The 25,982-nt window shown below is 37.6% G+C and overlaps 1 protein-coding gene across 1 annotated transcript; it reads right to left on the reverse strand.

The window, feature by feature from the left end:
• Positions 1-21,965: 21,965 nt before the first annotated feature.
• Positions 21,966-25,641, reverse strand: LOC148027782 (uncharacterized). Its single transcript, XM_087689879.1, has 4 exons — positions 25,294-25,641; positions 22,834-22,923; positions 22,547-22,730; positions 21,966-22,162 (listed from the first exon to the last, which is right to left on the reverse strand). The coding sequence occupies exons 1-4, from the start codon at positions 25,639-25,641 to the stop codon at positions 21,966-21,968; spliced, it is 819 nt and encodes a 272-aa protein (XP_087546005.1).
• Between the last annotated feature and the right edge of the window lie 341 nt (positions 25,642-25,982).

Consider the following 25,982-nt stretch of genomic DNA (forward strand, 5'->3'; position numbering starts at 1 on the left):
CAAAGAAAGCATACCATGAGCAGCTATCTGTTGCAAAGATCACGAATAGTGCCTTTGAGTCATCCTCTATGATGGCGAAGTGTGACTCGTGCCATGGCAAAAGCATGGCATGTTGTCTCATGTACGGAGGTGATATGGCGGCCCAATTGATGATTTTTAGGCAGTATGACGATGAAAGATGACTGCCGGCTGGTGTTTGAAACATGAAGTCATGGTGTAGATGGCGACGTAGCTAGGCGGCAATAATGGCGGTTTGAAGACGACGGTGGCACGATGATGTAATGTCGGATGTCAATCAGATACAAATTAAGGAATGTTTTCTTGGCGCCTCAAACAAAATAAGCGGAACGATATTTTGAACAATCCTTTTTTTGAAGCTTTGCGAGGCATCGGACGATTATAAAAGGCATTGAGGAGGCTACTGAAAACGGCATCGGGACGAGCTCTACAGAACGAATACGATTGCTACTTCATATTGAAGGCACCTTCTAGCGTGCTGATGAGGAGCTACGACCATCTCTTTTGGTGACCAAAACATCTGATTGCCAAGCCATGTATCTGGGAAGACTCGGCCACCTACTCCTCTTCGACGATGTGAAAGGTTTCACGCTGGAATATATTACAAAAACTTGAGAAGAAGGCTAATGATAGTAATAAAGGAAGTTGTGTGCCTTATCGGTCTTACTTCGGCAAAGTCAAGAAGCAACATGGCTCTATCTTTCATAAGGTAAAGGTGGTGGAAAATTAATTCGATGAATGGTTGTTTGTTGCCTTGTCTTTGTGCTTTAGGGACAACGTGGAGAAGATTAAGCAATCATGAGACGCTCCTACAACTTCCACCTTAGTGCTATCTCAGAAGGAATTGGACATCTAGCTCATGCTTGCCCACCAATGAGCATCTTATCACCAAAAATTGCAACTCTTGTCACAAAATCATATTTGTGTGGAACATTAGAAACTCATACATGTCAACTATCTGACAAGACATGAAGGTGTAGTTGATGACGAGCATTCTGTCTAGTCATGGTGCATGGAAAGGGGTGAGAAACTTGCTGCACTAATCAAACCTTTAAATGGTTTGGGTGATGGAACCTTATTCCTTGGAAGTGACCTATCTACACTATCAAAAACACTTGCAACTCGCTTCTCTTTTCATGCATATTCATGACAAATTATGCTCTCTTGTGATCAAACTTTGAAGATATCTTGTCAATTGATTCATTGAACTTCTTCCATTCTATTCCTTGTGTGTATCAATCAAGAAATCTGTGTATGAGAACATATCGAGAAGATTGAAATCTTTGTATTCCCACTTCTCCTTCTCATGCCGACATATGTAACGGATGGAATGAGAATCCTAACCATTCTTTTACTCCATGTATTTATCTTGATTTGAGTACTCTTCTTATCTTTTGCTCCCATCTTGCCAAGCGTCCGTGCGGTGAGCGACTTTCACGAACCCCCATGTGAATCCCATGCGACAACACTCGATAATGGAAATGGATCAAGATTAACCTCCTATACGATTAGGGCCTTCTAGATCAACGCAATACTCTAAACCACAATGTGCTTTTTAATAATTAATATTTTGATGAAAGAAATATTAAAAGTGCTTACAAAAATTATAAATCTAAGGGAGAGGATTTAGATAATGAAATTGACACACTGAATTACGAAACAAAAGAGCGTAAAATAGAGCAAATCATCATGGACTCTAAGTATAGGGAAGCACCTATGATGCTCATTGATAAAATGGTCCAGCTCAAACTTGACTTGAGTACCTCATGGTGCAAGACTATGAGTGATTATGGCTTGAGGGATGGCAAAGTCTATTGCACTATATGAGGCTTGAGTCAAGTCCCACTAGGTGAAACACCCTTGTTTAGTGAATGATGTGATTACAAATTCAATGCAAAAGTTAGATATAATAGTGATCTGGAAGTCATGTTACCATCTAAGACTCAATAAACCAATGGGAACCCTCTAATCCACCTAGCCCAAATAAATTTGGAGGAAAGGTGGAAGATCACCAAGGATTTAGATGCTAAGAAGTAGAAAAAAACCCAAGATCCATCGAAATGCTTCATTGAGTTTATGAAAGGAGATCAAATTGTAGTAATGTTAGAAAATAAGCATCAAGGACATACCAATGAGTAGAATGAGGAACCCACCAAGGTAAAGGAAGTTAATCTCATGAGAGAATTCAAAGATGTATTTGTGTGGTTCATAGAAGAGCTCAAAGAAGTAGATCCTAGCATCATCACCTAGAATATCCCCATGATGGTGCCACTGAAAAAATGTCCATATGTAATGAATTATAAACATGTACATTTTGTGAAAGAGGAAATAGATAAACTCTTAAAAATGGGATTCATTTATGAAATTGGGCACATGGATTGGGTTTCACTTATCATCATCATGTTGAAGAATAATGGAAAGATTCATTGATGAAATTAAGTACACATCCTAGGTTTCACCTATCGTTCGTGCTAAATAAAAACAAAAAGATCAGGGTGTGCTTGAATTATAGAAAGGTTAGGGCATGCTTGAATTATAGAAAGGTTAGGGCGTGCTTGAATTATAGCAAGGTTAGTGTAGCAAGAAGAGAGATAATTATCTATTACCCTTCACAAAGCATATGCTAAAAAGGGTTGCAAGAAAGGAGGCTTACAGCTTCCTCAATGGAATTTTTGGGTTACAACTAGGTGCAAGTTCACTCAAACAATAGGTAGAAAACTGCATTCACCATAGAATGGAACTACTTGAAGTTAGGGCTACATAGAAAAGATAATATTTATTTTTTAGCTTTCTTTGTAATGCTATTTTTAAAATAGATCAAAATTATAAATAAGACTATTCAAATTTTCTGTCATGGTTATTAATCTAGAATCAATGAATCTTATAATTTTTCAATACTAATGTAGATATGTGAAAGTTACTAGTAAATTAGTAAAATCATGCCAAAACTTATTTTAGATACATATTATTTCTAAATAGATTAATTTTATGGCTCCTTGACAAGACTAGTGTAAATCTATCAAAATGAATCAAACACATATTATTTCTAAATAAAGTAATTTTTAAATACTTTCAAGACTATGATCTAATTGATGTTCAACAATACTAGTATTCATCAGATATTTGAATGATAGTTTAAATAGAAAGTCCTCCTAGAATTTTTATAATCTTAATGTTATATTTCAAGGATTTTTCAATAAATTTATAACATTAACATCTAAATTTTCCTAGTTTTTAAAGCTTTTGTCTAGTATTTTTAAAAGTAACTTGGAAGAAACTTGAGTTTAATCTCTAATCTAATTTTTTAATCATTTACTCGAATTATGTAAGATTTTAAAAATTATTATATATTTGTTCATAATGTAGCTTTAATTATATACGATAAATTTGATTTTACCTTTAATGTTTTAAGCTTTGGCTATTTTAACACTTTTTTTAACTATTCATTTTAGTACTTTAAGGATTTTTAGTATTACTTGAGGATTAAGGGATGTAGGGTTTAGTTTATTTATAATTTAAAAAATTTAACATTCTGACCTATTATTTTATTTAGCTTTCTTAAGAATCCCCTCTCTCCCTATAAGATTAATTTACCTTTCTTTTTCATGTTTTCCCTAATCATTGTGTGTGTGTGTGTGTAAGTCTAAAATCTCTAAACTTTATAAGTAAAAATTTAGATTAACTTAGGAAATTAATAAGTAGTTAAATTAATTTAAGAGAAACCAGTTAAAAGTTTTAGCCAAAAATATGAAAAAAATAAGTAATTTTGGCAAAAATTTTATTAAAATAATTCAAATCATAATAAAATTAAAATAAGATTATAAAACTAATAATAAACCAAAAAACATGATAATAAATTAAGATAAGTGAAGAACATTAATGATAATTTGGGATGTGTTTAAAAAATTATTAATAAATTTAAATAAATTATAAAATTTAGTTAATAATTAAGATAAACTTAAAATATAAATAAAATTTAAAATAATTATTTTACAATTTTAATGACTTATAATTTTATAACTTATTTTAGTAATCTCTTTTTGAATTGTAAAAAGAGTGATCATCTAACCCATGTATGTTTCAAGAGGCATTTTGATTCAAATCATAATAGAGCATATATTGCTACACATCACAACACTATTGAAGAAGCAAATTGTGTGAATTATTCTCTCTCTCTGGAAAGGATACTTCATGTTCATGATAGATCTGTTTTATTATTAATTCTAGTGCTACAGAAAACATAACATATCAGTCCCAATGGTTACATAAGTATCATTTTATTTGTGTCAAGAAATTAGTTTATCTTACTATGACACAACCTATCAAGTCAAAGGTATGGGTGATTTATATCTCCGTACTCTTTCTTTAGCAAGAATTCTGCATGGAGTTTTACATATTCCAGATCTACAAAGAAATCTTCCTTCAGTTGCAAGACTTATTGGTGCGCAGATCGGACGTTGTATGCTCGCGTAGTGAATGCTGGAAGGTCCCCAAGAACAATGAATTCTACTTTTTGCACAAGTTACAAGGTAAAAAGCATGAACGACAAGAGCAAGAGACCAATTGGGTGCAATCTCCCCCCATGCCTTGTGTGAACGCTTCACAAATCATGTATTTTATGTATATTTCCTCTTCATGCTCAATAATAGCCCAATTTACAAAAATATAACAAGCTTTTAGCTTCTGAGTTTGCTTTTACACAAAAATAGGAATAAAGCTAATGGACGGTGCCCAAAGAGTCTCGCACGCCCAATACAATGTCCAAATAGAAATAACATAACCGTGCGCCCATGCGCATACAAAATAATAATAAATAATCGATGCCTCAATAAATAGGCATGACAAAATATAGGCGTGGCGCCTATCGGAATATAATCCATAGATCGAATACTCGCTATCCTCCAATGCTTTCCTCCGCCACTGCTGCTATCTCTACACATCAACTGAAGCATTCACAATCATTAGTAAAATAATACAATTCAACCGACAAAAGTGAATACCTAGCAGTCTTCAGTTACATAAATAAATCAACTGGTTAGAAATAAATCCTAACCTTAATTTATTACGAGTGCGCACTCTAAACTCATAAACGTTTATTAATTTAATATGCATTTTGCGGAATCACCCGCTATGGAATCACCCATGTACACACTGAATTAATGAAACGCCCGAAAAGGACAGGCGTCCCCATCAACTTCTTGCACAAAGAATCCACTTTGTGTATGAGCCCCGGTCATCAAAGTTTACGAAATCCACCGTAAAACCTCATTGAATGCACCGTGGAATATGCCTCCTGGCATCATACCCCCAGGGTGGGATAGCAATTGACCTCAATTGCTATTAGCTCAATGTGGAGCTAACAGAGTGGAGAAAGCATTTAAGTCTCTAGCGTGCATCCATTGTGCTTCCTCTACATGATGGTTTTTAAATTCAACTAGATATCTAGAATACCTTCGGCCAGTTCTAGTGGTCATAAAGTCAGTGTCTATGATAGCTTATGGTTCAAGTATTTCAGTCTCTTCCTCTGATAAAGGTGGGTTTTCATAAACAGGGTGTACAGGTGGGTTTTCTTCTAAATGGTCTCAATAAACTAATGTGAAATGTGTTGTGAATTTTCCAGTGAGGTGGTAATTCTAACTTGAATGCATTGTCATTAATTTTATGAATGATCCTAAATGGTCTCAATAAACTAATGTGAAATGTGTTGTGAATTTTCCAGTGAGGTGGTAATTCTAACTTGAATGCATTGTCATTAATTTTATGAATGATCCTAAATGGTCCATAGAATCTAGGGGCTAATTTGACAACTGGATGTCTATCTACACTTTGCAGTCTACGTTTTTCTATTCTCAGTCAAACATAATCATCAACTTTAAAATTCATTGCTTGTCTTTTCTTGTTGGCTTGTTTGGTATATGATTGCTGGGCTTTAGCAATCACATCTTTCACCTCATCAAAAATAGTATTATGCATACTAGCAATATCATCAGCACTCTGAATTCTATTTGACAAAGATGCAACAGGTGTAGATAATCTATATCCATAAATCACTTCAAACGGTGCTTTCTTTGTAGATGTGTGTAGTGTATTGTTATATGCAAACTGTAATAAATGCAAATGTGTGTCCTATGTCTGTGGTTTAGAGATAGTATATGCACGTAAAAGATCTAGAATTGTGCTGTTAATGGCTTCTGTTTGTCCATTAGTTTCTGGATGAAATGCAGATGAGAAATCAATCTTTGTGCCTAGGTTAGCAAACAAAGTAATCCAAAAGTTGTTACAAAATCTAGAATCACGATCTGAAATAATAACTTTTGGCAATCCATGGTTAGTAAATACAGTTTTCAAAAACAATTGTGCTGCTTGTGATGCTGTTAAAGTTTTCTTACATGGAATGAAATATGCTTGTTTACTAAATCTATCTACAACTGTCCAAATCATATCATGGTTAGATTTAGTATTAGGTAAACCAGTAATGAAATCCATAGAAATTTGTTCCCAAGGTTTAGATGGAATAGACAAAGGCATAAGTAATCCATACTGTTTATCATGATGTCTCTTAACTCTTTGACAAATCAAACATTCAGAAACAAAGTTAGATACATCAGCATCCATATGCGGCCAATAAAAATCTTCAGTTAATGTACGTAAGGTAGATATGATACCTCTATGACCTTGATATGGGGGACAATGAATTTCATTCAAAACAAAAGATCGGAATGAAATTGTAACACACAATCTTTTTTCATAAAACATAAATCCATCATTATATGACAATGAATCAATAGGAATCAAATTATTTTGAACTAATTTATTCCAATCAGCATGAAAAGTAATATCCTGATGATATGTATCTTTCATAGCAATCAAAGAATCAAAAGATATAACATAAATATTATGAATGGCAGGTTTTCTACTCAATGCATCAGCCACTACATTTTCTTTTCCAGGTTGGTATTGAATGATAGGATGAAAACTTTGAATAAAGGAGGCCCATTTGATATGACGGTCAAAAATTTGAGGTTGGCTAAGTAAATGTCTAATACTTTGCTGATCGGTCTTAATCATAAATTCTGAACCTATTAAGTAGTGTTTCCACTGTCTTAATGCTTGTACAACTGCTAATAGTTCTTTGTCATATGTGGAATATTTTAGCTCAGAAGGTTTCAACTTACAACTAGAATAGGCTATAGGATGATTGTCTTGCATAAGTACAGCTCCTATTCCTGATCCACTAGCATCGGTCACTACTAGAAAGAATGGTCTATTAAAATCAGGAAACTGTAGAACAGGGGCATGGGTTAATGCATGTTTCAGTAAGTCAAAGGATTTCTGTTGATTTTCGAACCATTGATAAACGATTCCTTTCTTCAGAAGTTTGGTTAATGGTAATGCAAGTAATGAAAAATTACGTACAAACTTCCTATAGAAACTAGCAAGACCAATGAATGAACGTAACTCATGCACGTTTTTAGGTACATGCCAATTCAATATTGCATCAATTTTCTTAGGATCAACTTTAATTCCATCAGATGATACAATATGACCTAAATACTCAATTTCTGTTTTAAAGAATTCACTCTTTTCAGGGTTTGCATATAGTTGATTTTCTTTCAATAACTGAAAAACCAATGACAAATGCTCATAATGTTCTTTCTCATTTTGACTAAACACCAAAATACATCAAAGAAGACGATTACACAATACTGATATTTCAGAAATATACGGTTCATCATTCTACTAAACGTAGCAGGTACATTAGTAGTCAATCCAAATGGCATCACTAAAAATTCGTAATGACCAAACTGTGTTCTAAATGCAATCTTGAATATGTCTGAGGTATCTAGTCTCACCTGATGATAACCAGACTTAAGGTCTATTTTACTAAATATAGCAGATCCTTGCAGTTTGTCCATAAGGTCATCAACTCTAGGAATGGGATACCTATTCTTTACAGTGATCTTATTTAAAGTGCGATAGTCGATGCACATGCGATAGGTATTATTCTTTTTCTTGACTAACAGAACAGGTGCACTGAATGGAGAACTACTAGGTCGAATCAATCCTCTATTTAGTAATTCCTCAACTTGACTCTGGATTTCTTTTTGCTCTATCTGGTTATGCCTATATGGTGCTTTGCAAGGTGGTTGTGTATCAAATCTATCTTATGGTCTTCTGGACGTGAAGGAGGTAAACCAGGTGATAGGCCTTCTGCAAAATAGTCCTTAAAATGTGCAAGAAATTCTTTATGCCTAGGATGCATATGATTATCTTTTACTTGCAGTTCATTCACCCAAATGAAATAGGATTTACTACTCTTGTGTAATGCACGTTTAGCTTGAGTATGTGAAAGCAGTGGAAAAACATTAGATGCATGCATACCATATAATGTAATAGATTTTCCTTGAAAATTAATATTCATTGAGTGTGTGGAATAGTCTATATTTGGGTTATGCTGGTGACGCCAAGGCATACCTAAAATAATGTCACTCAACTGTAATGGAACAACTAGGAAATTTCGTCTTTCAGTGTATTGACCAATTTGAATCTCTATGTCTTGCACTTCCTGTGTACCATTATACCTAGTACCTAAGAATGCAGCTTTGATGCGGTAATGCGTAGGTACAGTCTGTAACTTCAATTCCTTTACTAATTTTGTTGAAATAAAATCATGAGTGCTACCATCATCATGCAAAATAGTCTTTTCCTTTCCATGCACCAAACATTTCATAGTCAATAAAGAATGTGGAGTAGGCATACCTGGTAAAGTATCGGAAGTAGTAGTAGTGTCGCCCTCATCTTCAGTGAAATCAGGTATATCTTCATGTTCATCTTCGTCCATTGCTCCAAGGTAGTTGATATGAGCAGGTGACTTCTTTGAATGACAATTTGCTGCTAGATGTCCAAGCTGGTGGCATTTATAGCATACTATTGGCTTGGCTTTGGTTATATTGTTTGCAATGGCGGGAAGTCTAGGTACATTAGGATTTGGCTGTGGAATAGGCTTAGGGTTTTGATTGAGATTGGATGGTAATGCAGGTGGTTTTGCCCAATTTTTGCAGAAAGATGATGAAGAGAAACGGCCTGGATTAAATCTTCTAAAATTGAAATTGAATTCTTTAGATCCATAATTACCATTGGCTTGGAATTGCTGTGGACGTTTGTCTCTACCTCGTAGCTTATCTTCAGTGTCGTGAGCTAGTGAAATGGCGTCTTTAAGGGTAGCAGGCTTGAACATGTTAACTTCAGCGTAGTAATGCCCAAGGAGTCCAGACATATACTTGCGCTTGTGTGTCGCTTCCGGTACGTCTTCAAGCATGCATAGCTAGAGTAATGCATTCCAAAAACGCTCTGTATACTAAGGTATAGGCTCACAATCCCATTACTGGAGAAGATCCCATTGCTTAATAGCTTTCTCATGAAATTGTGGTGGAAGGAAATTCTGCATGAACTTCTTCTTGAAATTCTCCCAAGTATCAGGACATTCTATGATCTTGCGTACTACAGTCCACCAAAGAGATGCTCTGTCTACTAAATGATTAGTGACACACTTGATTTTATCTTTTTCTGCATAGGTTTCTTCATGGAAATAGTCATCAAACTGACTAATGAATGCTATAATAGTTTTCCCTTCTCGTATGCCATTGAAAGTACGGAATTTGAAACTTCGTTTACTTATCTTTGATTCCTTGCGGATAGTTTGAGCTTTAAGAGTTGCGTCGATGGTACGTCGAATCAGATCTTCAGCTTGAGGTTCTTCTTTGTCGGTAGACGCTCTTTGTAAATTTGCCAGTTGAGCTTGCAATGCTTGCCTAGCCCTTCGTTCTTCTTCCAATTACATCATGATTAAGTCCAGCTTTTGCTCCATCGTAGGCTCAGGTAGGTCGCCTTCAGCCATAAGATCATCCATATGTGGTTCCGTCATCCTGCAAAACTAAAAAGACCTTTCTCACTCAAAATTAAGTTAGCGGATTGAGCATAGCTCAAGTTCGGGAATACAAGGCTTATGTGTTTTTGGGTATAGCTTTCACAATCTTCGAAAAATCTGTGTTTTATCCTTCTTTGTATGCTGAAAATGCTTCAGTAAACCTGCGTATGGGTAGAGTACCTTCCAATGAACAACTTTGCAGTTCGGAGTTTCTGTGCAGGAACAGTCCTTCTAGGAGTTTTGAGCACAAGTCAGTTCTGACTCCAGTTGACTAGTCTGACTTGCAGAGTTGCAGACTTGCAGAACTTAGTCGATTTACAGAACTTGTAGAACTTAACTTGGAAATACTTGTTGCTGAACTTGATTGTTTTGGTGTGACCTGGAGTTTGTGACTTGCAGGACTGATTTGCCCTAGAAGACTTATGGAAATAAGAAGCTTAGTGCTTCTCAGTAAGCGCGCATTTTTTTTAGGACAAGAGGATGTTCTCGGCGCAATTTGTGGCCCTGAGTACAACCCGCTGTCCTTCACGATTCGATTTTTTTTTTAAAGCTTAAGTCAATTAACTAAAGCTTTTAAACTTTGAAGGCTTATGCTTTTTTAGCTATGGAAAATATGAAGCTTATCTCTAGTTGTCCACGACTTGATGAAGGAGATGTAAGAGTGGTCCTCCACCTCTGTAGCCCGGTCCTTCGCGATCCACAAAAACAGGGGTTCTTGATCGCCAGAAGTCTGCCTATATCGACGGTTCGCGACGAGATTGACCGTAGAGCCCGATCATTCGAGGAGCTCCGCCTTCGCATGAGATGGGTAGCGATTGGAAGCTCTTGATCTTAGCTCCGCTCTGATACCAGTGGTGTGTAGATCGGACGCTTTATGCTTGCGTAGTGAATGCCGGAAGGTCCCCAAGAACAATGAACTCTACTTTTTGCACAAGTTACAAGGTAAAAAGCATGAACGACAAGAGCAAGAGACCAATTGGGTGCAATCTCCCCCCATGCCTTGTGTGAGCGCTTCACAAAGCATGTATTTTATGTATATTTCCTCTTCATGCTCAATAATAGCCCAATTTACAAAAATATAAAAAGCTTTTAGCTTTTGAGTTTGCTTTTACACAAAAATAGGAATAAAGCTAATGGACGGTACCCAAAGAGTCTGGCACGCCCAATACAATGTCCAAATAGAAATAACATAACCGTGCGCCCATGCCTATACAAAATAATAATAAATAATCTATGCCTCAATAAATAGGCATGGCGCCTATCGGAATATAATCCATATATTGAATACTCGCTATCCTCCAATGCTTTCCTCTGCTCCACTGCTGCTATCTCTACACATCAACTGAAGCATTCACAATCGTTAGTAAAATAATACAATTAAACCGACAAAAGTAAATACCTAGCAGTCTTCAGCTACATAAATAAATCAACTGGTTAGAAATAAATCCTAACCTTAATTTATTATGAGTGCTCACTCTAAACTCATAAACATTTATTAATTTAATATGCATTTTGCGGAATCACCCGCTATGGAATCATCCATGTACACACTAAATTAATGAAACGCCCGAAAAGGACAGGCGTCCCCATCAACTTCTCGTACAAAGAATCCACTTTGTGTATGAGCCCGAGTCATCAAAGTTTACGGAATCCACCGTAAAACCTCACGAAATCCACCGTGGCACGGAATCCACCGTGGAATATGCCTCCTGGCATCACTTATGGATCTTGGTCTCTTTGTCAGTTTTGACCATACCAAGTGTCGCATTGAGAAAGACGGCCAAACCATAGCTGTCGCTCCTTCTCGCAATGGTAATCTTTTTTAGTTGTCCTTAAATGAAGATGTTGCAAACATCGTTACGACTCGTGGCGATCATAATAACAAAATATGGCATCATCACTTTGTTCACTTTCATTTTTCTAAGCTTGTCGATCTTTATCGACGTGACCTTGTTCAAGGAATGGAATTCAAAGCTCGTCCTCATATGGGTATTTGTGAATATTGTGCACTTGGAAAGCATTTTCACAAACCCTTTTCCATTTCCACCACAACTCATTCCAAAGATTTGCTTGATCTTATTCACATTAATATTTGTGGACCTTTTCGTCCATCGAAATCCAGAGATTTGCTTGATCTTATTCACATTAATATTTGTGGACCTTTTCGTCCATCGAAATCTTAATATTCGTATTTCATGACCTTTATTGATGACTTCTCAAGATACACCACTGTTTTTCTCTTGCGACACAAATAAGAAGCTTTATTATATTTTAAGCAACATAAAAAAACTACAGAACTTCATATTGGTATTACATCAAGGAACTTCACAGTGATAATGGTGGATAATACATTTCAAATGATTTTGATGAGTATTGTAATAATCAAGGTATTCATCATGAATATACAATTCCCTACTCTCCTCAACAGAGTGGTATTGTTGAACATAAAAATATGACTATCCTCAATGCCATGCAATGTATGCTCAATCATTCTAGCTTGCCTCAATGTTTCTGGCTAAAACAATCTTAGTAGTAGTATTTGTGCAAAATCATCTTTCTATGACTTTTCCCTCTTGTAAAATATTGATTACTATGCTTGGACAAGTGAAACTGCTTCTACTTCATATTTTTGGGCTTTTGGATGTATTGCTTATATTCTGTACCCAAAGAGACTCGCAGAAAGCTTGATCCTCCTGGTTTGAAAGTTATTTTCATTGGATATTCAATTTTTTCTAAGGGATACAAGTTTTATGATCCATCCTCCAAGAAGGTAATCATAATTCGTGATGCTATTTTCAATGAGCAACTTATGGGAAGCACATGGTCTCAAGAGGATGTTGGGAGGACGTGGTCACTAGAGAAGGTTGATGATACAAATTCATTACTCACTTCTTTTCCTTTTCTATATGATGATGAACCTCCTTCATGGGATAATATTGACTCTTCAAATTAGGATTCCCAACATGTACCTATTATTACTAATGATGACCTTGGTGTTGATCTTTATGTTGATTTTCCAATTGATAATGAGCATGGTACCTATCATGTTTATGATGTTGATATTCTTGAGAATGCTCTCAATATTTCTGAAGACCCTATCTCTTATAGTGATGCCATGTCATCCCCGAAAAAGGAACAATGGTAGGAGGCCATGGAAGATGAGTATGAATCTCTTCTCTCTAAAGGTGGAACATTTGACAAATTCAAAGCAAGGCTAGCTGCCAAAGGTTTCTCACAAATCATAGGAGTTGGTTATTAAGAAACCTTCTCACCTATTGTTTGTAATACCACTATTCAGGTCTTGTTAGTTTTTGCCATGAGTTTGATTTGGAGGTTCACCAACTGGATGTGAGAACTGCTTTTCTTAATGGTGATTTAAAGGAAGGGATATACATGGAGAAACCAGAGGGATTTGTAGTCAAACATATGAAAAATCTTACTTGCAGACTTCATCAAGCACTCTACAGTCTCAAACAATCTTCACAAGCTTGGTATCAAAAGATTGATCTCTTCCTTACAAAACAAGGTTTTATCTCTTGTTCTTCAAATCCTAGCTTTTATGTGAAGAAATGCAATGATAGTTTTGTTATTCTTTCTCTATATGTGGATGATACCGTAATTGTTTCTAACAATCTCAACTTTCTTCAACAAGTAAAGAAGGTTTTATCTTTTGCATTTGACATGGTGGATCTTGGAGACATATACTCATGTCTTGGTATTTAGATTCAATGGTATTGAGAAAAGGGTGTTTTATTACTACGTCTGACAAAGTTCATTGAAGATATTATTCAAAAGTTTGGTTTGGGTTCTGCACATTCCTGCTAGTACTCCTTGTCTTTTGAGCTCTACCAAAAACTCTCACTTTCTATAGAATGATGAACAATTAGCATTACATCAACCTTATGCTAATCTTGTTGGATGCCTTCAATTTGTTAGCTTAAATTCTCACCTTGACATTCTTTTTACTACAAATTTTATTGGACAACATCTTAGCTCTCTATGCCTTTAACATTGGACTACAGCTAAACATGTTTTTAAGTATTTCAAAGGCACTAAAGATTTTGGGTTGGTTTATCGACATTAATAGAACTCTAATTCTCTACATTCACTTCGCCTTTTGGATTATACAGATTCAAATTGGGCAAGTTCTCACTTATCTATGCATTCTACAAGTGGAAATTGTTTCTTTCTCAATGGTTTGTCTTGTTTCTTGGACTAGCAAGAAATAATGTTGTGTTGTTGTTTCCACTACAGAGGCTAAATATGTAGCTACGTCTTTCATGTCTCAAGAGTTAGTATGTCTTCAACAAGTTCTATTAAATATTGGCCATGCTCCTCTCTTTAGCAAACCACTTTGACGTGATAACCAAAGTGTTATTAGTCTTGCTAAAGACTATGTTCAACATAACAAGTCTAAACATACTGTAGTGCATTATCATTATGTTCAATATGAAGTAAAGAAAGATACAATCATGATTGAACATTGTCCAAGTGATCAAATGACTACATATATATTTACCAAAGGAATCAATAAAAAATGCTTCACTCTACTGTGCTGCTCGGAACTTGGAGTTGTCTCAACTTCAATCTTTGGGAATTAATCTACTATGACATTGTAGTGCCATTGTACATACTCCTTCTAGGCACCATACACTTTACACATGCGCATACACCTTAGACCTCTTGGTTATCTTTGTACATACATATTCAATTTCAATTCACATGCACGGATTCACTTGACATGCACACAATAATCCTTCTTGATTATCTTTGTACATTTTTATATACGAGCTCTGGTTTTTCCCTTGTGCTTTCCAAGGGTTTTTTTATGTATAGCTAGAGACCTTTGTTTGAGTGGGGGTGTTTAAGCTATATATAGCTCACCTTATCAAGACTAGTCTCACCTATATATATATATATATATATATAGTGATCAATATGAAATAATCTTTGGGAGTGTACATGATGTGTCTCTTCTCTCTCTCCCGCATCTCTACATGTCTTTTCTCTCTACATATCAACATGTTCAACATAAAAGAGTGAAGGTACAAAATGCTCCATGTCAAAAGCTCTGTTGGTAAACTTTGAGACTGTAATATTTCCGTTGTAAATATTTCCAACCCGTATGATGCTCATGCAAGGGAATGACGGCATTGAATATTTGGACAGTGAAATTGTACAATCTCCATTGGCATGAACAAGACCAAAGTCAAGGAAAGCGCTTATGCTTGTGTGAACCCCCTCTTGGAAAGAAATCAAGATGAAATTTTGGATTTGTGGCATTTTTTTTAAAAAAAATCCAGCCAAACGATCGTGCTAGAGGAGAGAGAGGGGAGCTCCTATGACTTAGCATCTAGCTGGAGCTCGTAAGGGAATGTAGGCATGCATGATGCCGCGTGGGGGAGGGAGGACCCCCTCCCCCTCACCTATTTAAGTGGTATGGGATAGCCAGGGAAGGAGGCTGCGGTGAAGGAGGGGCCCGTGAAGAGGAGGAAGGAGGCTGTGGTGAAGGAGGGGCCCGTGAAGAGGAGGAAGGAGGCCGTGCTACGTCGTGTGAAGGAGGGACGTGAGAAGGCTGCCGTAGGACGCCACCAACTTGCCGCCATCAGGCGGTCATCATGCCGACGGGGGGGAGAAGGTAGGCATAAGAAAAAAAAAGAGGCTGTGATACGACGGGGCGCTGGCCAAGCCAAGGAAGAACGAGATTGAAGAGAGTCGGGATGCTACCGTCGAAGGGGAGAAGAGAGCCGCGCTGCTCTACTAACCGAGGAGTAGGCTGGGATAATCGGCTGCTAGCCATGAGGGAGGAGGGCATCACGCTACTGGGCATGAGGAAAGAAGAGAGCTGCGCTGCTCTGCTGGCCGAGAGGGAGGAGGAATCTCCTGAAGATTCGCTACTCCCATATTTCGCCTCCTGCCCACCAACAGTTGTCGACTATAGCCATCCCCCTCTTTCCCCCCCCCCCCCCCCACGTGAATACTGAGACCACAGAAGCTTCCAAGAAGCTTCTTGGAAGCTTTTAAGGGATCTTCTTTTAAGCCCCCTTCCCGTGGTTCATTTAAACTCCCTTCCCGTGGTCCATTTAAACCCCCTTCCCGTGGTCCATTTAAACCCCCTTCCCGTGGACCTTTTGTAATTACCTTCTCAAGTGGTTTTTTTTCAAACCCGGGGATTTAAGCCTTGCTCCCCTTGCATTCCACAAAACTATTTTACCCTTCCATGGATTCCCACACTAGACGGTTTTAAGCCATTTTTCCCTTGAATCTTCGTAATTCCACTTTATCCCCCAGCTTTCTTCTAAAGCCCTTCTCGTGGACTCACATAAAGCCATATTAGCCAGGTTTTAAACCCCTTCCCCATTGAATCTTCTTTAAGTCCACTCTACCCTCTGGAATTTAAATCCATCCTTCCCATTGTAACTCCTACAAGCCCCCCCCCCTAGCCCGGACTTTGAAGAGAAGAAGGGAAAGTCTACAAGCCCTTCCACCAATCACCCACAAGCCCATTCCTAGCCTCGGAATTTTGAAGAGAAGAAGAAGAAGCTTATAAAGCTCCCTTTCTGCGAGACCCATCGTAAGAGCCTCTCCGCAAATAGGCTTCAAAGCCCACAAGCCATCTGTAAACCCATTCCTAGCCACCACCCCGGTTTCTTCCTAAGAAGCTCATAAAGCCCCTTTTCCGCAAGCACCGTTCATCTGAAGTCCCGCGAAGGAATCTCCTATGTATGATGGAGAAAGGCAAAGATCATAAGGCTGCATACCAAGATGAGAAAAATTGATAGACCGCAAAGGCAAACCACAAGCCGAAATCATGCCTACGATGGCCCTAAAAAGTCACAAGGCGCACCAGCGGGAGGATCTTCTCCTAGTATTTACGTGGATATTTCCCGGAGTCCACAAGTCCAGGTTTTATCTATTTGGATTCCACACAAAAGTATTGAATTAGTCACGATAACTTCATGGATTAGGAAGCACTCATGCATGTTCAAATTCAACTAGTCAAGTTAAATGCAGTTGGAAAATGAATTGGCTATTGAACATTCACTAGAATTAGCTCAAGATATGAAACTTGGTCATTGGTATGTTCAATGGAATGAATGAAAAGAACATAAGGTGTCTATGAATTTTTAGGGCCTTACCAGTAAGTTTCCTTTCGTGCATTCAAAAGTGACGAGCCTAGGACAACTACTGCCTCATTACAAGGTTGAAATTATTGAGGTACACCTTTTACTGGGCATGGAAAGATTAATGGCATGTCACATTTTTAGACAAATCTTCTTGGTAATGACTCATTAAGGAAGTCATTATCACCCGTAGGAAATAGCAAAGCGTGGAGATAATTCTAAGGGTTGCATTAAATAGGTTAACTCTAGCTTCAATTGGCATGAATTTCATTCATCAAGAGATGTAGTTAAGGAAATGTTGCATGGTTCATTAAGCATGAAATCTTAAAAAGCTTAGAAAAAGAATTGCGAGCATGATTCATGAATGCAAGTCCTAGTAGGATCAATGGAAGTTATGCCGAAATTTTACATGCCTTTTGGCCTTAACAAGAAAAGTTAGGGATTGTGAATCTAGTCGTACGTAGAAGCAATGAATCGTGTGCTCACGTAAATTGTGACAAAATGCAACTAGTTTTCCCCTTTTAAATCAAGTAAACATCTCTAGGAATGGTTCGTCCTTATCGCAAGACAAGTAAACTCTAATACCTAAATCACTTAAACCGCAAAGTATTCGCATAGGATGGTTCAATCGATACAATAAATACTCCAAGTGCTAACTAGGGTTTAGCATGTTAAGGACTTGACCTAGTTTCACACTTGTTGCCAAGTCGAAACCCTCATACCCAAAGGTCCCACCCACATTCACGGAATGTAGGGGCAATTGGACAGGCTTGCAAGAAACGATCTAAGGTTTCTACCCTAAGGGTCACTCATTCAAATGATGAAACTCGGATTGAGTTGGAATTCCTAGGACCATGGTCGGCCTAATGTAATTAGGAATGGGTTGGGTAAGAAGACACCCTAAATCCTGCTTCTCGTCTGGAGATAATTCCGTGACCAAAACAACACCATTCAATGGGTGAAATGATCCCATGGAATAGATGCGACACTTGTGCAATAAGTTGCAACGTCGCATAGACTTGTGGTTTGTTCACAAGAGAGTTTTGCCATTTCTTGAAATGAGGTTGGCAAGTTCTTGCGCAAGTTTAACTTGCAAGAGGATGAGTAGTCATCCTGTTATATCACATTTCTTGGGAAAAATTGCCAAGTAAAGGGAAGTTAGGTATTTGCTTGGAAGCAAATGATCAATCAATAAATTAAAGTGACATGGTTGCCAGGATTTACTGTTAATAAAACCTAAGGTATTGGTTAAGTTGGGTTAACAGGGTATGGCCCTAACCCAAGGAAAAAAGGGTGAACAAAAAAACCCTTGGGGATCTTGCCAAGTCGCAATTGATCCCGGATCGAATGCTGGATGCATTCGGAGAGAAGGATTCACTCCTTGACAGTTGGCCAAATAAACGACCACTGGAATTGATTGTGCTTGTAACAGTTTAGAAAGCACTGTTTGCATTGTTTGCTCAAAGAACTAAAGGATGAAATGATATCTAATGCTTCAGGTTAAAGGCCTGAAGGGAGAGGCAGCTTCAGTTACCCCCGACTGCCTACCTGACCCTAACCAAGGGGGTTGTTGACCGCGCCGGGAACGTGGACTGAACCCGCCGCGAGAGGTCTTTCCGTTGAGCTCTACTTGGAGCAGGAGGACGCTTGGGTGCCAGGGGGGGCTCTGGCTCTAAATCCCTCGCCTTCCGAGTCTTGCAAAAGAGGCTAACGTGACTCGGGATTGGATCTCGAGGCCCGCATACTAGTTTACGGGCGGAAGCTTGGAATAGTGATCCCTGGCGGATTACTGGATAGCCTTCAGGCAGATTATGGACAAGCCTACGGGCGGAACTCCTTGTATTTCAAAGATAAAATGATGAAATGATAATAAAGAATTTGTCTAATATTGTTTTTCAATGTCACGTGATAAGATTACGTGAAGAAACCAGTGCTTAACAGGAGTAATTAAAGAAGCTGGTTGTTATATGTCAAATTAATGTGTTAGATAATTACATAACTAAAACAAACTGAGGAAAGTGCGGAGGATGGGCCATGGGTCCGTCCTATGGTTGGGTGGTCCCGGTTAGCTGGGAACTTTTCTCAAAAATCTCGAAGAACAGCGGGAGGATCATCGAAAGCAATGACCTAGAATTATGTTTTACCCGATTTACGCTGTTTTAGGGGAACGGAATGGGACTATGCCTTATGGTAGAGAGGTTGACTTTTGCATCCCTCTCGTTTCCCATTCTCCTTGAACCAAGTCCATCGTGAATCCGCTTCGGACCTGGCGTTTCTGCATAAAGTAGTTCGCTCGGGTCTGACGCTAGTTGCTGTTAGCTAATGACCAAACAGGAAAACCCAAATTCAGGTCGATCCTAAGTGGGAACGGCCAGGATACTTCCGCTACGTGGCAAACGTGGGAAGACCTAGATCGCAAGTCCCATAACATTCCATGGGAATGCCAGGCAGAGCTTTCTAGACATCCTTTCCGATGGACTGCTAAGACGTGTCCTGGATGATTCTAGTGGACACGTTATAGAGACATTATGCCAAAGTAATTGACCACGAAGCTCAAATGTAAATTTATTCACATTTTATGAAATTTAGTTTTCATTTCTCATTTTTTTTATATTTACATGTTCTATGTGATCTTCTTGCTTGGGAAGACTTTATGTGGAGGAGTGAAACCCAAAATCAATATTTGAGATTGATTGAAAGGAGTTCCAATGATGTTTTAAAACACCACCCTTTCTAGATATTTATTACTAGATTGAGTCAAGAGTTGCCAAAATAGTCCAATATATTTGAACACTATCACCATGTCAATATCAATTTTTATCATAGAATAAGAATATGTGCCTTAGTTAGTTGGGCCAACCATATTCAAAGCATACATGTTAGGCCCTATTATCCCTTTCCTAATCTCATTATATTAGGCAAACACATTACAAAAACTATTGATCTTTGCAATTTGGAATTTTCCATACCATGTAGCTTTTCCCACTCTATGTGAAACACTCTTGAAAGCTACACACCTCAAAGGCAAGCATGCCATGCTTCAAACAATCAAGTGAGACACATAGCACAATTTAACATCTTTTTATTTCTATTAGGAAATGGAAGTGTAAAAAAATGATAGAAATTTAGCCATGTCTCTTCATAATATGTCCACTCTAATTTAATAATTGTATAAGGTACATATAATAGTTCTTACATCTTTCTTTTGTTTTAATTAACTGACATATAGAAGACTAATGTTTGGAGAAGTAGAAAGTAGGCTTATAACATGTTGTAAAGAATATGATGAACCTTTAGGTGGCTCACAACAGGGGATATATCTCAAGTATAAATGCATGCCATGCCAAAGCATGTTTCACTAGGACAATTAACCTTATTGGATCTCATTTTCGTACTCAAATTTGTCATTTTTTTCTTGAGGATATTTGTGATTAAGAGAGATAAAAGAAATGCTCCTATGGACATTATGAAAAGGAAATGTATGCCATGCAAAGTAGTTTGGTGGGATATGTTAATATTCCTATCCAAAATCATGTACAAGTTTCTGTAAGAATCTAGACCAAGGTTTTTATATAATGAACGCACTGGAGATAATAGTACCTGCAAGAATTGAAAGTATGAGAAGATATTGAGTGAACATCATTTTAAAACCATAAAAGATGTTCATAATGTGACATAGATTACTAGCCTGATAAGTAAATGGAAGCATCCAACTCATTCCCATTGCATCAAAAATATTATCAAGAAACCAACCACTATGCATGGAAACAACAATGTCATCCACAATTATGTCACCATCAAGGGTAAAGGGGTTATAAATGCCAATTTCCTTTGTCAAATGAACATCTGCAAGACTTAGCAGTGTCAACAAAAAAGTTCTACTTTTTGAGGAAATCAAGATCAAGGTCTAATGTAAGCTTCAAAATAGAAATCATATTGTTGAAAGGTTGTACTAACCTATAACATCAAAAGCAACCATTTTTATTGATGGACTATCATCAATAATATCATGTTTCAATGCTACTAGCATTTTATCACCAATAGAAATGTCCCTTGCTCTTTTGTAGACAATATTGGTGCTCCCTAGAAAGCAAAAGGATAGAATTGATCAATTCCATGTGGGCCCAAGCAATGGAGCTGTGTAAACATATCATAATTAGTTGATCCTAAGTTAAAATGAGCCAAAATCACTAACAATACTTGAAAGCTATGTCATGATAAATTTCATTAGGGTAGAAAGAAAACCCTTATTATATTTGTAAAGTAGCACGGGGGCAAAATGATCTCCTGTGAGCTTTAGTCTCTTAAATGATGCATTTGGGGATGTTGTATATCCATGAGGACCATGTAGCGTAAGCTCAAAAAAAAGGAATGTGACATTGGATTCAGCATGTCCAAAAGCATAAACATCACTATATGTGATATCACCATGTGTCTTGCTTCTCACACCAATCTATAATCAAAATAATTTTCAAAATCAAGAAATATATTGATGAGAAAGAGAAACCACAAAATTTCCATATTCACTTTTGACTCAATGTGAGCTATTTGTAAAGATATAGAGCATTATTCACCTTGTCTCCAATTTTTAAGTGGGACATGGGTAAAACATCTCCTGAATAAGTTTTAACAAGGGCGTTACCTGGAAGAAAAATTCAAGAAACATGATAAGAAAAATTTTACACTAGGGGTTCATTACGTTAGAGCCACATATCCCACGTGTGCATGCAAGATGTATTTCTAGGTTTTCATAAACCCCTTATATGCCCTATCGAGCCCCTATCCACATGTTCTTTTTGTAACTCCACTAGTGAATAAAATGCTTACTATTGCACACATACACTATGTTAGATATTTCAAAGTGAGCTCCCTAGGCAATTTGATAAGATGTTACATCACTTGTGTAAATAAGACTTGCCAGGGAAGCAACCACTATTAGGACGACCAGAGCCTGCACAAGTAGTTAAAACACCCACACCAGCACCAGCACCGGCACCAGCGAGCACGAGAGCTGCATCACATGCGATATTAATTCCTCCCTCACAAAAGAATATGCTAGCTATAAGCCCACCAATGGCACCTGCATATGCTCCTGCATTAACAATGAATATATTTTGTGAAGTTTTAAATACATATTATGAAACTTACAAGTACTCATATTTAATCTTCCTTTCATTCCAAGGAATCCAAAAAACATCCAAATGTACAATAGTCCATGAATGTGAAACTAAAGATCCATAAAAACTTCTAATGATATGGAACTTCTTAACTCTATAGTTGTCTTGTTTCCAAAAGTTTTGGGTTTGTTTTTCCAAGTGATTCACTTTAGAAGTTAATATATTATATTTAAAAATATCATTAGTTTGGAAGGTTTAAATTGATAATTATTAAAACTTAAATAAATTAATAGAATTTTTGCACTTCTAAAGTACCATTTATATGAGTTTGAAAGGTTCTGAGAAAGAGGTACATTTACCACTTGATGTTCCTTCTGTAAAACAATTTCCAAGAAGTTTACGTGTTTGGGGTAACTCATGCATGTGCATGGTATTAGAATTCGGGTGTAGTGCATTCCATGCTTCAGTATAGAATGTGTTGATGTCATCACTAGTGTCAAAGAGGAAGCATCCACTATCTTTCGACCCTTGCGGGCAAACAAGCTAGAAATATCATGTAAGAAGGTATCACTCATTGTAATATATCTAGAGTTTTAAGATGAACAATCAGTAGAAAAAAATTGTTAGCAAGGTGTTTAGTATTTACAGCACTAAAGGAACCATCATCATCTACAAGGACAGCTTCTACTCCATCGCTTCCATCAGTTGTGGCACCACAACCTCCAAGTGCATTTATCTAAAAATCAAGCAACCAAATTTTAAAATCCACATTATGATTGAGCCTAGATATGAGGTGAGATAATTTGACAATCGAATGGCCATGTTGGAGATATGACCAATGAATACTCAACTTTAAACCACAAAGAGAACATGAAAACTCATTTTTTAGGGTGCTTAGTTAGGAATATAAAAACCAAACTTGGTAATGGAAGCACTGTAACCACCAACTCCTAAGTTGCATTGATGGTAGCAAGATATATTTTTCTTTCTCATCTAACTCAAAAAGTGGTTTCTTTAAAATATTAAAACTAAGGTATTTTTAAGGAGATTATTTTAAGTTATTCTAGCTTACTACAAGGTTCATTGATAAGAAAAACAAGGTCTCCATAGAGGCTCCTAAGAAAGGTGCTATCATTGTCTATGAGAGAATATTTTAAGCTCATTTAGCTATTTTATAACAGAAGAGTTTAAATTTGTTCAAACTTCCAGATAAAATTTTCCATTAAAAAAACTAGCCTTAATTAAACAAGCCTAAATTAAAGGTTAAACATGTGCATACAAGAGTATGTGCATAAATCCCTTATATCCAAGCTATACAATTTTTTAGATAATTTTAATGATAATATTGTAGTAAATACCAGTTCCATTGGAGATTTTGTGTTTATTTGCATTTCTCTCTTAGAATTTAACCATCCACTTTGTTGAAGAATGTGTACATATACATGCCCTACATATTTGTATCCTAATAATTTGAAAATTATGATGTCATGCAACTCCAGACGGTATGATCCATTTGCAAACATAACCAATTTCACAAGGGGCCATGAATGAAGAAGTAAATCATGCAAGGAAAGTGCCTCATCCACTCCTTGTTGTAGCAATATCTTCCCCCCATAGGAAATCATCTATACAACGTGGGTACTGCAATGGGTATTAAGAAATGCCCTTTCTTTACATGGTATAAATCCATAAAGTGTCCCCTTTTACTTTATTAAACTTACATAGTCTTTTCAAATTGCAATTAAAAAATCCATTTTATAAATATAATCATCTAGACTTTACTAAATAAAATACATTTTTTATAAGATGCAGCCCCCAAGAGCAATATAAAGAATGAGCTATTAATAGATGGCCATGAGTAAAAGACAGAAAGAAAGGAAAGTTAATAATATCTATAAGAAAGCATTTGGTTGGACACTTCACATGAATAGCCATGAAGAAACCCTCAAGTTCTTGAAGCTAATTTGCTAACATAAGAGCTACCATAGCATGAGCAATTAGTAACCCACTCTCACCTCTTGTACTCTAGCATCCTAACAAAATGTTGAGACTAGGCATCTATTTTTCTTTTTAAATGCTTTCCCTGCCCATGTGATATGAGCCCAGTTCTCCCAATATCCATTTGGTATCTTAAAGTCATGATAAGGCTACATAAACCCTCCATAATTGGATGCATGGATGCAGGTCTGTGAGAATGGAGTTTACTAGCATTATTCAATCATTGCTAAGTTCAAATGCATGGATGCAAGTTCAAATGGTGTCCACATTCTCTATGCATATTGAATTGTCTATCACAGTATCATCTATATTGCACCCTTCTCTAGTGAGCAATTGGCCCAACCATAATGTCAAAGGTAGATGGCTAACAACTGGCATGGGATAGTCATTTGGCGTTTCTTTTGAAAGGAATGCTTATTGTAGTGTCTTGTTTCCCTATGCAAATTGGAGAGATGGATGGTCATTTTCTAGCACATGGGTACCACCACTGCTAGTTAGCATTTGGTGTTCCTTTTGAAAACAATACCAATTTGTTTTGTTCAGCAAGTTGCACTACAAGATGCACAATCTAGTTGCTTTCAAACAAATTGGTTCCTTGTTTTATATGTTTATAATGGGTTGGGGCCCACCACACTAGTGGATCTTGACATAGCTTGATCATCTACAAGACCTAGCTAGGTTGGGTTGAGGAAGGAAGTACGAGACCCTTTGTCCAACATATATGGCAATTGTGGTTGTGTGGTTGAAGACCTCTTCAAAGGCTAGAATGAAATCTTCTTGCGCAATTTAGATGTTCTTAATATTAATGTTTCTAGCATTTGCTAGATGGTTGGAACTTCTAGCTCACATCGGTGTTCAGATGAGGGCCTCTATGCCCTCGCCATGTTACTAAGGAAGCTTAGCTCGAAGACTTATGAGGTAGTCACGTCCAGTAATGGAAGCATACAATCAACCATGGAAAGACCTTGGGAGTTTGTGTATGCTTCCCCGGAGGGAAAGAAAGTCTGAAGGAGGACTAGAGGAACTCAATTGCTCTACCGGTCATGCAGGCTAATCAAGATGTAAGTTGTCAGGTTAGGTGGTCGCATGTGACTGTCTGACTGATTACCTGCATGTTACGGGGGAAGCTGGCTCCGTCATAGGAGACGGAGACGGAGAAGCTCAGCTGGCCGTACTGAACCACCTGACTGCATATGGTGGTGACAGCGTCAGCGGGGACGCTGCCCCAGAGCAAGGCCGGGATGGCGGAGCCGAGCAGCGACGTGGCGAGCATCGACATGAAGGTGGTGTCCTCGTCCACCCCCAGGGCCTCTGCCGGGGTCAGCGCCGTGATATCCACATCATACGCCCAGATATGCGATATCCAACCGCGGCTGCTTAATACACACAGCGCCATCACTAGTGCATACATCTGCAATGGCAGCGCGCAGCGATTATACCTGGAGCCCATTATCATGTTCGGCAACTTCATCATAAGCATAACACACACACACACTCTCTCTCTCTCTCTCTCTCTTTCTCACTCTCACTCTGTGTGTGTGTGTGTGTCTCTGATCTCTCCTTCTATTATATGGATGTGTATCTAGATGGCGCCGTAGGGATTGATGCCGCTTCCTGCTAGTTTTGTCTTCACGCCCTAAGGTTTCAATCATTGCTTTCTATCTCTCCGCCGGGTTTCCGAGAGCCCTGGAGAACGATGTCCAAGTTAGGCAAACAGACACTATACCAGTTAAATCACTACATCTGGACCCATTGGGGACGGAGTATTCGGTATCAAGGATATCCATGGTCTTCCTC

This window comes from Lygodium microphyllum, chromosome 12 (assembly GCF_053477565.2).
Source record: "Lygodium microphyllum isolate KBCC chromosome 12, Lygodium_microphyllum_v1.1.10, whole genome shotgun sequence".
Lineage (NCBI taxonomy): Eukaryota > Viridiplantae > Streptophyta > Polypodiopsida > Schizaeales > Lygodiaceae > Lygodium > Lygodium microphyllum.